At 34.9% G+C, this 16499-nt stretch overlaps 1 protein-coding gene across 1 annotated transcript in view; it reads right to left on the bottom strand.

Annotated features, from left to right (window-relative positions):
• kuz (zinc-dependent metalloprotease kuz) overlaps window positions 1-16499 on the bottom strand; it is a 258645-nt gene that overhangs the window by 73627 nt on the left and 168519 nt on the right. The window contains exons 9-10 of the mRNA XM_090399403.1: window positions 14681-14855; window positions 351-449 (exon numbers count right to left, since the gene is read on the bottom strand). Coding sequence (XP_090255529.1) covers window positions 351-449; window positions 14681-14855 — 274 coding nt within the window. The remainder of the gene's footprint in view (window positions 1-350; window positions 450-14680; window positions 14856-16499) is intronic.

Raw genomic sequence — 16499 nt, 5'->3', positions numbered from 1 at the left:
AAATAAGTGTTTAAGCAATAAATATGGTAATTTAAGTAGTTAAAAAAAAAAAAAAAGCTTGTAGTGCTCTATTCAAATTATCAAAAGATCAAAGAAACAGATTAAAAAGTGTCTGGAATAGGCACTTTTTAATCCCTTTAAAATGTTGGAGAGAAATGCTTTAAATATTTTGTATGTTAAAGGATTTTATACAATATTTCTAATCTTAAAAATAGTTTAATATTTTAATGATAAAGGAATTCTAAATAATTCCATTTATTTAGATATACTTTCTTTACATTTGATTTAAAATTCACTAAAGTGAAAGCTCCAGTTAAATGCAAATGCTGTTAATTAACCAGAAAGGATATTTGCAATGTGACTTCTCATTACATCCTGATTCCATTTTGCATAACACACCGCTCTTCACAAATTCACATGAAGGATGGCAGCAAGGACCCCGACTAGGGCTGCAAACAAAATTATATATTAACTGCTAATATATATATAAGCAGATGTCAATTAATAAAAATTATCCAAATGAAATTTACTTAATACTTGTAAGAATCAATATATTTAATATACAAATACTCCACTTAAATGAAACTGAAGGTAATACTAAAAATTGAGATGAATTTTGTGTTAAGAGAGAAAAACAGTAAAACATTTAATAGCAGCACTGGATGACAAATAATTTATTCTGTCAAACACACAACAATCATTAAAGAAATGTGCCTGCTACTCACCAATTATGAACAAAATGCAAGTAAATTTAGACAAACTTAAGAATTAGATAACATTATCCATGTAGGAATAGTATAAAGAACTCCTCTAAAATTTAGTTACTGATTAAATTTATTTTGTAATGCCATTTGCAGTTATATCACCACTATCACAGATACGATGAAAGAATTCCTTATGCTCCTCATAATCACACTCAAGTTTTCTGGAAAACCAAGTTTAGATGCAAGTCCACAAAATTAATCTTCGACCTTATTTTACATCCCTATAACTTTATAGGCAATGTAGCCAAATAATTAAAAAAAAAAAAAAAAAAAAACCCTGAAGTTACAAAGAAAATTCATAATCATTGTTTTAAGTGATTTCCAAAGCTCTAAATATGTTGTTTCCGAATTCCCATATTTTCACACCAAAAATTCCTTCTTTGTTATTGATGTTTGAAAATTTTGATTTCAAGTAGTCAAATCTACGACAACTATTTCTTTGAATAATGGTGTGTGTCCATCCTATTCTCCAAAAAAATGGCATTCATATAGTCCCAGATGTAAGCCAATGGAAAGTACAATCACTTTTAGATCTCTGAAGGTATTACAGAGATTACTTATCAACTTGACAGACTTCATGGTACATTTAAAAAAAAAAAAAAAAAAAAAAAACATATTATATTATATCACTGTCATATGGTTTTATAATATAATCAGCATGCGCAATATGGAGTAAAAAAAAGTGCTTATTTTTCTATTACAGAATCAGAACAACACAGATTTCAAATTTAGCCTCGAGAAACTAATAAATCCAGATTACCTCTGGACATGGACATGTTATTAGCCAAGGGCCTCTATGAGAGTTTAATTATTATACATCTTAAAATGCATTCTTAAGGGGGGGGGGGGTAATAACAAGAGAAAGATTTCGACCTTTGAAATCTGATCCACCATAGACAACATACCAAACTATAGATACATATATTTAAGGTCTCCTTAAGATTTTTTTTTTTTGATATGCTTATATATATTTTTGAATAAAGTTCTTTAAAAAGTGAATTAACATCATTGATTTTCTTAATTAATCATATTGAAATTTTACCATGCATTTGGACACTGTATCACACTCTAAATAATGGGAGACAACATTCTATTCCAATAAAAATGGGTACTTTCATTTAACTTTATTCTATAATTTTATATGGTCATTTCTTAATACTATCATCTATATGATCTACACATATCTACAAACATTCAGGTAGTTTCATAAATCTGACATGCAAGTACTGAGCATTTGGCAGAACCATCTTCAACACGGTCTCACAAGCAGCCATCATAAAGTACAAAGTAACCAAAGTGGGGCAGTGGTGGATGTGGTTTTAAACATTCTTTCAGCCTTGTAGAAATGGAAGCCAAATGCAAAGTCCAGGCTGCACAATCCAATACAAAGATATCATTAAACATAATCCATAAGACTTATTTTATTTTCTGTGCTCTTTCAGTGTGTGTATGCAATGTTGTGCATGAGCATATATATATATATATATATATAGATAGATAGATTTCTTTTATGTTAGAACATGTTAGCAATGACTAGTCCAAGGTACCAGAATAAACAAAGCCCTAACTTAAGATTCGTGTACTAGTTGTTTGTCTCCAACAAGAAAGAGCCCTTACCTTTTTATCAACTGCCCTTCCTAATGTCACAAAAAATTCCCCTACCAGAAACGTAGGCACAAATAAGCTGATGTCAAATTTTCCATTCTAAAATTTGACCTCAATATTACTTGAAACTGCTTCCAATTCAAGTCTTTCTTCAAGTTTGGTTTTAAATACCATAAGTATTTCATCTTTCACCCAATTCTTACTGCCTAAATGAATCATCTTGTGGTTTAGGAGGACTCATAGGTTTTAGTCTTCTTTGTCTCAGTAATTACATATGTTTCGTAATTGTGGTGGAGGCAAAGAGTTGTAGAAGTAGGTACCCTCCCTCGATGAGTCTTTGGACTCCTTGGAGGTATCGCGTAATAATAATCAACACGATTTCCACAATTCTGCAGCGCCATTTCTACTTCTTTCTATTACTTTCCAATATTAATGGTATATCCTCAGCTGTTGGACAAACTTCAGCAGAAGTTTGTCCAACAGCTGACTTTTTCTTGAGAAAACAGCAGATTCCTTATATAATTTACTGCTGCCTTGCTGGCATGATATCTGATTATGCTGTTAAATCATAACACATGTAATGTCAATCAAGAGAGAGAACAACATTTAGTGAGTTAAGATATTACTATTATTATTTTATCATAGGAGGTCCACTCAACCAGCAACATGTCTATCGTAACAAGCTTTGAAGTTATTTACACTATATGCATTCCACTCATTAACAACTCTCCGTGTAAAAAAAAAAATCTACTACTCACACTCTTCTTCATCACATCTTTATACAACTTCCAGGGATGGATGGCCGCTCGTTTTTCCCATCTTAGCATCCACTCTTTTTATAATTCCTTCTGTATTAATCTGATAGAATCCTTTAATTAACTTGAATGTCTCTATTATATCTACTCTTTTCCTCCTATCCACCAAGCAAGTTCCAGCCTATACTCATTCTAAGCAGATAATCACTAATAACATACATCAAGGGAAGGTGAAGATTGGATACTGAGTCAGCAACAAAGGAACAAGAGTGAATAAGTTTTCTCTGTATTCATTCTTATCCTATAAGAATGGAGAATTTAGCTTTGATGCTTTAACTCCTCTTTTTTTTTTTTTTAAATCTGCGATGGACAATTTCTTTTTCAAGAAAGAAACACTAAATTTCTGACAAAATTTGAAAAATTACAAAGACAGCCCAAAAAGGTACCACAGTTTCCCTCACTCTTCTTCCAAAATAATGATAAATGATATTTTGCATACTATTATAATTGACAAATTTAGTTCATTGCAAGCTTTCAAAATGAAAGTCATACATAAATGGCAATAAATGATATCAGATTAAGCTCTATAAGTGAGTAGATTTTAATCCTGTAACTTGGCCACTGACTTTGTATAAATGAAGTGTGGAAAAGTAACATGCTTGATGACCAGGACACAATTTCCAGATTATCTAACATTTAGCCTAACCATCATACTAAATCTCCAACCTTCCATAGGCAAGTATTGCCAATAAAAACAAATATAAATAAATCAGACTATGTATTTAGTATATGATTAATTTGAAGAAATACCTACTTGTGGTAGTATACAAGACAGTGTTCAAACAAATTTTAACTTACTGATCTGAGGGTTGGATTAGAAGTAAAACAGATGAGGCACCAGACACAACATATATGAAATTCTGAGAAAAATTAGGGAAGAAGTAGAAATGAAAGAATCATATAAAAAATGAAGAATCCAGAAGAAACTTGACATTACTGGAATTCAGCAATGTGTGAGGAGATCTAATCAGAGAGAGAGAGAAAGAAAGAGAAAAGGAGAGAAAAAGTTAGTAAAATTGATGGCAAATAGGAAACCGAGATCTAGGTGGTTTGCTGTTAGAAATATTCTCAAAGACTGAAGTATAAGACTTAATACTGGCATCCTAATAAATAACAGGTTAATAATAATGGAAATAATAATAATTATTATTAAGAGAGACCTCCAGGGAGTCAGAGATTCATCGAGAGAGGCCATATCTACTTGCACCAGCTATCATACTTATTCTTGACTTCATTCACACTGCCTGCACTCACAACATCCAATGGCAATCCATTCCAATCATGCGCCACCCTGCGAGAGAAGAATCTAGTCCTCACCCCCCTTCTTAGTGGCATTCATTCTCAGCTTCCATAGATGCCCTCTTGTCTTTCCCCATCCTCCATAAATTGAAAAATTCCATCAACTAAAATCATGTATGACCCTTTCAGAAGTTTGTAAATCGCAATCATATCACCCACTCTTTCTCCTGTTTGCTAGTGTCTGCAGTTTACAAATTCTCAATTTGTCTTCATAATCAGTATCCCACAATCCTGATATCATTTTTAACACTCTCCTTTGATGCTCTCTACTATATCAGAATCACAACAGAAACCAGACCTGCACACAATAGTCCAAGTGACGTCTTATCAAGGCCTTATAAAGAGGCAAAATGACATCCTTATCGTTACATGTCAATGCTCATTTCAACATTGTAATTATCTTTTGAGTTGTATTTGCAATCTTTGCTACATAACCCCTGAACTTTCACTTCCTATCTATTAACACAACAAGATCCCTAGCCTAATCAGTTTCTTATAGCATAATCCCAACAATATAATACAACATTGGATATCTAATCATGCCAAAGTGAATGACTTTATATTTACTAACATCCATTTTCCCATGCCCAAAATTCCAGCCTATTCAAATCATTCTGCAAGTACTGTATATCAGCAGCATTCCTGATTACCCTATCTTTGCATCATCAGCAAATAGCTGTATAACTGTAAATCCATCCCAATATCATTAACATACAGATTGAATAACAGTGGACCAAGCACTGATCCTTGTGGTACACCACTGGTTACCTCATATCTTGCAGACTCACATCCACTGTATATCACTTTATATCTGTCAGTTAGCCATTCTCTTATCCATGCTAATATTCTATAATCCAAACCCATATTCTCCAATTTATGTTCTCCAACAGTCTGCCATGCTGTATTCTGTCAAAAGCCTTAGCAAAATCCAAAAGTATCATGGAATATCCCTTCCCCTTGTCTAGTTCAATGGTAACATTGTTATAGAATGTGAGCAAGTTGCTAAAACATGACCTTCCCTTAGCAAACCCATGTTGATCATTGCAAAGCAGAGATTCACTGTCAACCCATTTCTGAAATGAAGTACTAACATCCCAAGGCAACACCACTTGATGGTATACATTAGGCATTTAATGGTGTTGGATATTATATTGCCAGCCTAGCTGGCCAAGTGGTTAGCGTGTCTGCTCTCCAGTCAAGAGGCTGTGGGTTCAAAACCTGCCGTGGGCATGGATGTTTGTTGTTGTCTGTGAAAATACTAGTGGTGGTGTTTGGCAGTAGATGGAGTTGGTGTAGATGGTGGTTGGTTGCAGTTGGTGGAGACAAAAAGTTGTAGAGTAGGTGCTCTCCCTCGATGAGTCTTTGGACTCCCTGGCGGTATCATGTAGTAATAATAATATAGGTATAGGTATTATTTCTAGGAAAATTCCCATCTTATTCCTCTGAAACTATTTGCGTAAAACACTTCCCCAAACGTTCTTCCCTTTTTAACAGCCTACAGCAGAAATATAGAGAATGAAGTCATCCTAGCATCTAAACAAGGTATGTACAAAATTTTCTTTCTCATTTATTTTGCTATATTTTCCTTTAAAATACACTTATAATGCCCTAAAAATTTTCTTGAGTAAAAAAAAAAAAAAAGCCAATGTATTTAAAATAAGGGACACTCCTAAACAAAAACAGGCTATAATAGCTGTAAAAGTAATAATAATATATTTAATAGGAAATTATAATCTTGTTTTAATTCTTCACCCAATCAAAGTTTTTGCAGGAACTACCAGGACCACTTTCAACATTTCACTGAGCACTAAACCCAGCAGGTTAAGTGGTATATCTCCATACTAAAAACTACAGATCAGAGATAACTGTATAATGTTTTACTGCTGTGTTATGAAGTCTATTATGCTTGACAAATTATGTTATTTTTATCCTTTACCAAAACTTAAGTTTGGACATGAAAAATCTTCATGACTAGTACAGTACACAGAGGTTGTCTATTGACTTAACTTCAGTTGCCTCAGTATCTTCCCATAAAGTCTGACCTAAATGAAGGTCAGACATTATGAGGCAAATCAATAGCCTCTATATTATTATTATTATTACATGACACCTCCAGGGAGTTCAAGGACTCATCATGGGAGGGCACACTACTCTACTTTGCTAAATATATCTCATCTTCTCCACTACTACCATCAACGCCATCTACTGCCCATCATCACCAACAGTATTTTTTGTCTGTAAATTGTGTGTCCCCCAAAGGCCTATTTGTCTGCATGAGGGATGAAAAACCTGAGTTTCTGGGAGAAGAAATCCTGCTACCACTGAATGAGATCAGCTTTTTCACCTTCAACTGAAAAAGCCCATGTAAGGATTCCTCTCGTCACGATAAGAATCGAACCCAGGTCTTTTCCAATCAAAGGGCGCAATGCTCCACTATTCTTCCAATTGCGCTACAGTGGCTAATACACACACACACACACGCGCGCAAACCTTTTCTACAATTATCTCTGATTAGAGTATTTAATAATACGGTGATACATAACTCTACTTTTATGTAAAAAAAACACTGTCATATCGATTCTTTTCTTTAAATTTTATTCTTTATTGTGCTCTCCGACTTATTTCACTTACCTCATTCACAGTTAAATCTATTCACACAATTTGGCCGATTCTTAGAAAGATTAAGTATATTAAATAAATTGACAAAAGTTAGACTTATGAATAGAGTCCGATCCTCAGCAATGCCGGTCTGGAGTTACCTCCTATTCAGGTTCTGGCAATATTTATTTGATGAAGCTGCGCCAGCCAAATCCCTAGGTCAGAAATTCCTCTTAACCAAGGAGTAACCCCCAGAAAATACTATTCTCCTTCAACTGAACTATTCACCTATCCAAGGAGTAACCAGATTGATACTATGTAAATCAATCTATTAGTTATTTTTTATCTCAATCTTATCTATCTCTCGTATAATGCTTTAGTTTGCGGTCATGGTCTCTGTCATATAATTCACTCCCACTCAGATTCAAATGTTAGCAAGTGGTGCACTGGATTCAAATCAAGGCACAAAACAAGTTAAGATAATCAAGATACATTTATTAGATTCCAAAGATTACACATTTACAATAAAAAACACTAAATAGGAATAGAGTTATTCCAAGTTATAAGATTAGACATAACAACTGTAATTCACATATCACATCTAAGAATAGGCTCATTTCACTACAAAATTCTAGCTAGCATCCTTTAAATATCTTTACTATCTTACACATATTCTTAAAACATTCACATCAATAATTCTATAGATCATTACTTATAGCAAATTAACTACTACTCATTCAGACAAATATTAAGGAAACAGCCTATAGATTCTAGACACTGGTATCTAAATCTCACTATAGTCCTTCCTACAAGTTTAGAGTTTTATAATCTAACATCGTTTCTTCCATAACACAATATTCCGTTCTTTCTTAACAAAGAAATTATAAAAGGGTTTTACATTACCACATTCCTGTAACTTATTCCATCTATCCTTTCGTTATAACTTCCCTCCGAATGTTCAATCTCGTCCTTGGTGATTTACTCATGGGCTAGGTTTGGCCTTCATTGTTCTGTCCTTTCAACGCGTTCTCGACTGGAAACAGCATGGATTGAATCGATCCACGTGGATGTATGTGGCAGCCAGTTTCTTCAGGCTTACTTGGAAGAGTACCTAATATTTCTTCATCTATTCTTTCTGCCCAACATCGCGAACCGACAGCAGAGAATAGCTGCCTGCTATCGACTAGATCTCGAACTGGAACTCTTCCCGACTCCACCAAAAACTTTCCAGCAACTCCAGATGAAAAAACCTAAAAAGCCCTGAACGGGGAGGACAAAGCCATTTTATACCTCGTATCTCTAGCACCCTCTTTCACCCAAAGCTTTCTTTTTTGGGCCCGGCTCCTATTTTCATTCCTATCTTCCTGGAATACTTCGTATGCGTGCCGCGTCTTCACGGAAAACACTGTGCACGTGCCATTCGCACGCAAGCAATTTGCCGTCGGCTATACAATTTATCCAAAGTTGTTGTTAATGGACTTTGATCCTTCGTTATCATTTATTTTACAAATAAATAACATCTTTCATCTTTAATTAATATTACAAAATTTGTATTAGTATAATTCTTTAATCTGGATTGATTTATATTTGATATCTTCCCAGGTCTGGCCCAACTGGTAGATCTCATTAAAGGTCAATACCAGTCTTGGTAGTGAGCCTTCCCATAATGTTTCTGCATTACTGGATATTGAGGCAAACAATATGAACTCAACAACCTGTTCTACAGACAAGTAAACTAGTTATGAAGACACCTTATATACAACTTTTTTTTTGTCAAGTATAACAATATAATACTTTGTAACTCAGCAGTAAAACTTTCTACATCTGATGGTGATGACCTACTCAAAGAAATACTGACACAGCTCAATTTGCATAAAGAAACTAAATTAACTTTGTTTTAATGTAAATAATCTACTATTGATATGATAGAGGTCTATAAACTTTTGAATGGGTGTCACAAGATATCATCTGATGAAATTTTGTTATATGGAAGATGGGGAGAGAACACACTAAGGGGGGAGGGCATCCATCGAAGTAAAGTTTGTTCATAATCAAGAAAAGGGTAAGAGATAGGTTTTTCTCTCACAGGGCAGTGAGTGCATCTAGTGAGTTTGAATGAATTTAAGGGAAGGTATTGATTATTTTGAATGTTATAGATGAGAACACAGACTGGTAAGAAAATAACAATTTATTAACTTATTGCAGATTTTTCGTTGGTATTCTCTCCAACATCTTCAGAGTACAAAACAGTTTGTCACAGTATGTGAGAAAACCAAAAATCCAGTATAACAATGGGACTAGTTTAAACAATTGTAACATAAAACACAAAGGCTAAAGTCCTAATTAGGTGCCATCTATGTTGAAAAAAAAAAAAAAAAGAGAGAGGGAGATAAAGCAGGTATTAGTTTGGTCTTAAGATGACTGTCTCCCAAATCTTCGGCAAATTTATATAGGCATACCAGTTGAGGTTTGGAGTATGTTTCAAGGCTTCTGTTGATTCCAGGAACAACCTCTCTGACTTGTAAAAATTCTGTGCAGCACTTTTGTTTTTCCAATTGATCCTGTGTGCAAGGGTATCTTAGAGCATGGTTTGCTAGACTTGACTTGCCATAGCAACAGTGCCAGATATATTTTTTATGTTCACTGAGGCAGATGTCCACAATTCTTCCAGTCTGTCCATAGTAGGCTCGATGACATGAACAGAGCACTTTGTAGACTCCTGGATGTGATAAAGGTGAGATGCTGTCCTTGGGTGAATGGATGAGAGTTGCCAATTTCACATACAGTTTAAATATGGAGTGTGTGTGTAGTTGGTGTTTGTTAAGCACCCTAGATATCTTTTCAGATGTGCCTTTAATGTATGGGACAGTGATTGTTTTGTTTTAGTCTTCTGTGGTAGACAGTGGGGGGGGGGATTTCTTGGGAGCATTTAGTATTTTGCCTATCTTATGGGGATTATAGCCACTGGCCAAGAAGGTGTGATGTAAGTGACTGAGTTCAACAGTGAGGGCACTGTCATCAGAACAAATCACTCTAGCTCTATGGGTCAGTGTTTTTAGAATACCATATTATTCAGATGGATGATGGTGTGATTGTGTAAATATCTCCCTGTATGTGTGGGTTTTCTATAAATGGAGAATGATAAGGAACCATCTGGAAGACGTGTGATTAATGTGTCCATGAAGGACAGACAGTCATTAGTTCTAGCTATTATAAAGTGGATTTTTGGGTGCTGGCTATACTCCAAACCTCAACAAGTATGGCTGTATAAATTTGCCAAAGATTTGGGAAGACAGTCATCTTAAGACCAAACTAATACCTGCTTTATCCCTCTCTCTGTTTTTATTTTTTATTTATTATTTTTTTTTTCAACACAGATGACACCTAATTAGGACTTTAGTCTTTGTGTTGAACGTTATAATTGTTCAAACTAGTCCCACTGTTGTACCAGATTGTGGCTGTCTCATGTACTGTGATAAACTGTTTTTGTGCTCTGAAAATGCTGGATAGAATACCAACGAAATATCAGCAATAAGTTAATAAATAGTTATTTTCTTATCAGTCTGTGTTCTCATCTATACTGTTAAAAATAATCAACATGTATGATGCACACATAAGCCTTCCCACACGCTTAAGGGAAGGTATGACAGCTGGTTTGGGTGATTTATAGCCTCCCTCGATGAGTCCTTGACCTCCTGGAGGTCTCAGATGATGATGATAATAATTATTGATTTTTCATAGTATGCGATAGGGAAAGTTAATAGACAGAAAATGTAACTCATTTTGTGAGCAACCAATTCCATACTGAAAGTATGAATGAGCAATTAAATAGCTCATTATCAAATTCCTGATATGGATCAACGGGTGTACAGGACTATGATAGCAGAACACTATTATGGGGTCCCTTAAGGGTCAAAGCTGGATAATTTGGAGGAGACCTCAAAATAAAGCCTTCAAAGAATGTGGGAGAACATAAGCCTGTAGTCACTAATAGATCATGCAATAATAATAATAATTATTATTATTTGGGTATCTCCATGGAGTCAGAAGAATCACTGTGAGAAACCAAAATAACCTTTATACACATAATACCTATCATGCTTCCCCCCAAATTCATTCACTGTCAGGCCACTCACAACCAATTCTGGCAATCCATTCCAATCACTCACCAGTCTCCATGTAAAAAAAAAATAATCTGTACGCCCCCACCAATACACTCCTATACAACCTCCAAGAGTGATTACCCATTTCTCTTTCTAATTGTCAAAAATTTCCTTGTGTCAATCCCACAGAACTCCTTTAACTTGTAAACCTATCAGGTCCCCTTCTCTTCTACCCATCAATGAAATCTTGCAACTTACATGCCCTGAACCCATCATTATAGTGAACATTCTACAGACCTGTCATCAGCTTGGTCACTTGTCTCTGAATCCTTGCAACAACCTCTTGATCTCCAAAAAACCCGGTTGCTTCTGGTTACCTTAGAGGAAATTATTATCCTCTAAGGCTATGGCTGAATCATAGCCTTATAAAGAAGATAATAACTTCTCTATCTTTACTTGTTAGTATATATTCTTGTTGAAAAACATTCAAGTAATCCTTTGAGCTATTTCACCAACTTTTGTAATATGTCCTCTGAACTTCAACTCTCTGTCCACCATTACGTAAACCTAAGTTCCTCCAGCTTCCTGCAATCAAGTACCATCAACGTGATATGTAACCTTTTCATCCCAACGTGCATAACTCTATATTTTTCAACATTAAATCGACAATCATTATCCTTTGCATGCAATGCCAATTTATTTAAATTACCCTGCAGGATGTCTACATCACCATTATCCATTACTATCCTCCCCAGTTTTTCATCATCAGCATACAACTGAACCCTCCCCTTAAATCTTTCCCCATATCATTAATATACAAATACAAGGGCCATGGTCCTAGTACAGAACCCTGAGGCACTCCACTAATCATCTTCATTCTAGATTCCACTCTGGCATATACTACTCTCTGGTGCCTGTGTGTCAGCCATTCCCACAATCAATGCTACTAGCTTCATATTCATTCCTATTTGTTCCAACTTTTGTAATAGTTTTCCACATGGTATTCTGTCAAATGCCTTTGCAAATTCCAACAGTATCATCGTTTAGCCATTTACTCGATCCAATTCCACTATCGCTTTATTGTAAAATGTGAATAAATTACTAAGACAGTGACAGGACCCATCCTTTATAAAGCCATGCTGCCCACTACAGAGCATCATATCCCTATTCACGAACTGTTGGGTTTTACCTTTAATCAACTTTTCCTATACTTTAACAACCACTCCTGATATATTAATTGGTCTGTAGTGTGCTACTTCTGTCTTTGAGCCACCTTATGATATGGAACTGTCTTACCCTCTTTCAGCTCCCCTGGAATTTGCCAGAGCTGAGACTTACACTGAACTTCTTCACAGAGGCAATGCCAATTCTCTTGCATATTCATGTAGCACACAGGCTGACATGACATCCAGTTCCACTGCTGTATTCACACTGATATTTTTCAGTATGCTGAGCACATCCCATTCATCTACCTTAATTTTCACTGCCACATTAACTACTGCAAAATGAACACTCAGACAACTCGACTATTTCTTTAGCCTTGGTCACCTTCTTACCATCAGCATTGATCAAAGTCATCCTATCATAGTCATTTTCCCTCTTACTTGGTATATAATGAAAAAACTCTTTTGGATCTACTTTGGCCAACTTAACTAATTTTCTCTCATAATCTAATTTGGCCTTTCTTACCATACTAGCCACCTTTCTTGATTGCACTTTGCCCTGCTCATGAATATGCTGATCACCTTTCTCTTTATATTCCCTCCAAATTTTATTTTTTTGAGGCTCTTGCTTTATATCTCTACTCATCCACTTGACCCTCATTTGGTTTATCCTCCTGACTGTGAGTATTAAGTCTGATACTGCTTCTATCAAACAATCTCTGACCACTTCCCATACACTACTGATATTTTTCCCCTTGTAGTTCCTCGCAACATGGCATTGCTCCAAGATGCTTCCCAAGCTTGTTATTATTACAAGCTTTATAGTTTAACAAACCCTTTCTTGACAGAGAACTCCACATGTTTAACAACCTCCCAGAATAAATAAGACTGCATAGTCAGTTATTCTCTCCAATTGGAGTCAGAGTCTACCTTGGTTATGGATACATTTTTATATAGTGACAATATATTTTATATATTGTCACTATATATATTTTATATATATAGTGACAATCAACAATATATTTTGTCCTATTGGCAGCTATCTCACATCAAATAACCTCAAACAAGCCATCTCCCCCAAAACCTAAAATCCTTTTTATTTTTTAATTTTGTTGGTTGAAGTTGTTCAGTTATCAGCAATATTCCACTTTCTTGTCCAATTCCCTCTATCCTCCCTAAAAATACAATACCCTTCACATTCTATCCCTGTTACTATATCGTTTCCTGTCAACCAGGTTTCATTGATGCCTATAATTTTTGGCCAACTCGAGCTGACCAATGCCAATAACCTCTCTCCTTTATTTCTGATACTTCTGGCATTCATCTGATGAAGACAACTGCGGAAATTAAAAATAAAAAGAAACACATATATACTAGAACAATTCACAAAATAAGGTAACAAGACACTGTGCAAGTGTCTTGTTACCTTGTTACCTTATAACAAGACATGAAAATGCACTATCCTGAGAGGAATGTGACCAAGTATTAAGTGTGTTAACATCATTTCTAAGTCAGGGTAAGGTCTTATGCCATTGTGGGATAAATGTATAAACATTTATCTTGATAAATGTATATACATATACATTTATCAAGTGAAAAATAAACTTTTCACCAAGTGAAAAGTTTATTTTTCACTTGGTTAGAGTATAATAAAATTAGTTTAATCCTTTATCCAAGTGTGAGCAAACAAAGTTTGTGCCTGAAAGTATCTTCAGGACTGGGGTAAGGTGGTACAACACCAGGGCTCTCCTTGCAAAGGTGGAGCAAGCTACCAACACTCCTATCTCAGTATCTCCTATAATGCAAACCAAGTGAAAAATACACTTTCAACATCTTTCTCTAAATCCAGAGTAATTTATTAAAAAAGGGTGGCACACCATTTGGCAACTCCTATAGGTAGAGATGACCTGCTAATGCTTCTGCCTGGTATCTCCACTTGGGCCTGGCTCCCACTGAAGAGACCTCAATAAAGGTCAAAACTAGTCTGGGTAGTGGCCCTTCCCTTAATGCATAACATTAGACATATCTGCAAGGAGATGTGTTTTGCATTATAGGAGATACTGAGATAGGATTGTTGGTAGCTTGCTCCACCTTTGTAGCGAGTTTCCCTGGTGTTGCACCACCTGAAAATACTTTCAGGCGCAAACTTTGTTTGCTCACACTTGGATAGAGGATTGAACTAATTTTAATATGTGTCACATGTACCTTATTTCAGAATAAAGTTTTTCATCATATTCAAAACCATTACAGACTTTAAGTTAAGACATCTATAAAAGTGACATCCCATCATTTACATATACAATCTATTAATTTTATATGCAAGAAAAACTTACCTGCATTTTTTAAAGGGTCTTAATTTACAGGCTTTTGCATCTTCACCTGCTTTTAAAAACTCATCAACATCTCGTGGATAACAGCATACTTCAATACACTCTTTGGTATCATATCCACAATCGCATTCTTCACCTTCCTCCACAATTTTATTTCCACAAAATGCACCTTTATCTCCTTTAACAAGGATTGAAAAATAAAAATTATATATACTTTTGATATATGGAAAACAATTTCAATAATCATCCTTGTTATATGTCAATTTCAATTATTATTTTATCTTTACAGGAAAAATATATCTTCAATTCTAAGCAATCTGAAAAAAAAAAAAAAAAGAAAAAAAAAAGAAAAAAAAAAAAAAACCATATTGAAAATTTTTTATAAAAACAGTGAGGTGCACAATATATGATGTCACAAGGGTGTAAAAGCAGTTATGATCATCACTGGTTATAAAGTAACAAATACATAAATGTATGCTAAGATTTTTGTGAAAAATAATTAAAATGCCCACACCCTCCCCCTGAAGAGTGTTAGAACATTCTTCATGATAACTGCTGGTGCTGTTCACCACTATTTAACTGACTGCAGTGGGAAATTTTGATTTGCACATTTGAAGAGCAGTTAGCTTGAAGAAATGCAGCATGTGTAATGCAAGGAAAAAAAAGACCTCTCTCAGGGGTAACAAATGCTTTCAGTCAGATTTTTCAATTAAAAAAAGAGAAATTTCATGAAAGAGAGAGAGAGAAACTAAACAAAAATGTGAGGTTCAATTGCTACAATGCATATTTAGCTTCGCTTTTTCAACAAAAAGATGTTTGTTTTCCTGAACCATTCCACCATTGACCACCATTCCACTCAGGAGGAAAAAACACCTAATTTCTTTTTGCAATCTAATGGAATGAAATTACAGTAAAAAGTCAAGAACCCATTCAGTCTGCTATAAAAATTAAAATTCATCTTCTAGCTTCTGAAGTTTTAGTGGGAAAAATAATTGTAAATATTTTTAAAGGTGACCAAAAGGATGTAATAAAATGAATTAGAGATGATAAAGGTGACATGAAAACAGGAGAAAAAGATATCCTTGAAGTATAAATTAATTCCTTTGAAAAACTGCTAAATGAAACAAGCAGTGATGAGAGCACAGTGGTAAAAAGCACTGACCAGGCATGCAGTCAGAAATCATCATCATCATAATCAAATTCCTGCCATGTACCCTCAAGGGGTGTATAGGATATGATAGTACTACATGAAAAAAATTACATTATTACTAACTTCCTATCTACAATTTTCCTCCAAATCAGTCTGTTACTTGTCAAGACTCCAACATTATGAGATCTTATATTTCTATTGTCTAAGGCACTTTGTGCCGTATCAATCCACCTATATCTTGGTCTTCCTCTGGGTCGTTTTACTGCCAACCTGGCAGAGAACACTTGTTTTGCTAATCTTTTCTCTCCCATTCTATTTAAATGACCATACCACCTGAGATTAGCTCTGCTAATGCATTCCTGGATGCTGACAATGTCAAGTTCTTTCCTAATATCCTCGTTTTTAATATGATATTGCCATTGATGCCATCTGTTCATGCCTATAATCTTTCTCAGGACTCTCATATCTGTGGTCTCTAGTCTTTGGTCAAGTGTTTTACTTCTGACCCAGCTCTCAGATCCATAAGTTAAAACTGGTTTGAACACGGTCTTGTATACAGCTAATTTAGTGTTTTGACTAATTTCTCTCTTATTCCATATAAATTTATTCAGTTGACTTCCTACCATACCAGCTTTGTTGATTCTGTTGTCTATTTCTGTATTTAATTTACCA

The sequence above is a fragment of the Typopeltis vanoorti genome, chromosome 1 (assembly GCF_054136105.1).
Source record: "Typopeltis vanoorti isolate ZY-2024b chromosome 1, IOZ_Tvanoo_1.0, whole genome shotgun sequence".
Taxonomy (NCBI): domain Eukaryota; kingdom Metazoa; phylum Arthropoda; class Arachnida; order Uropygi; family Thelyphonidae; genus Typopeltis; species Typopeltis vanoorti.
The sequence above is the reverse complement of the archived record's forward strand: the minus strand, read 5'-3'. Positions and strand labels throughout refer to the sequence as shown.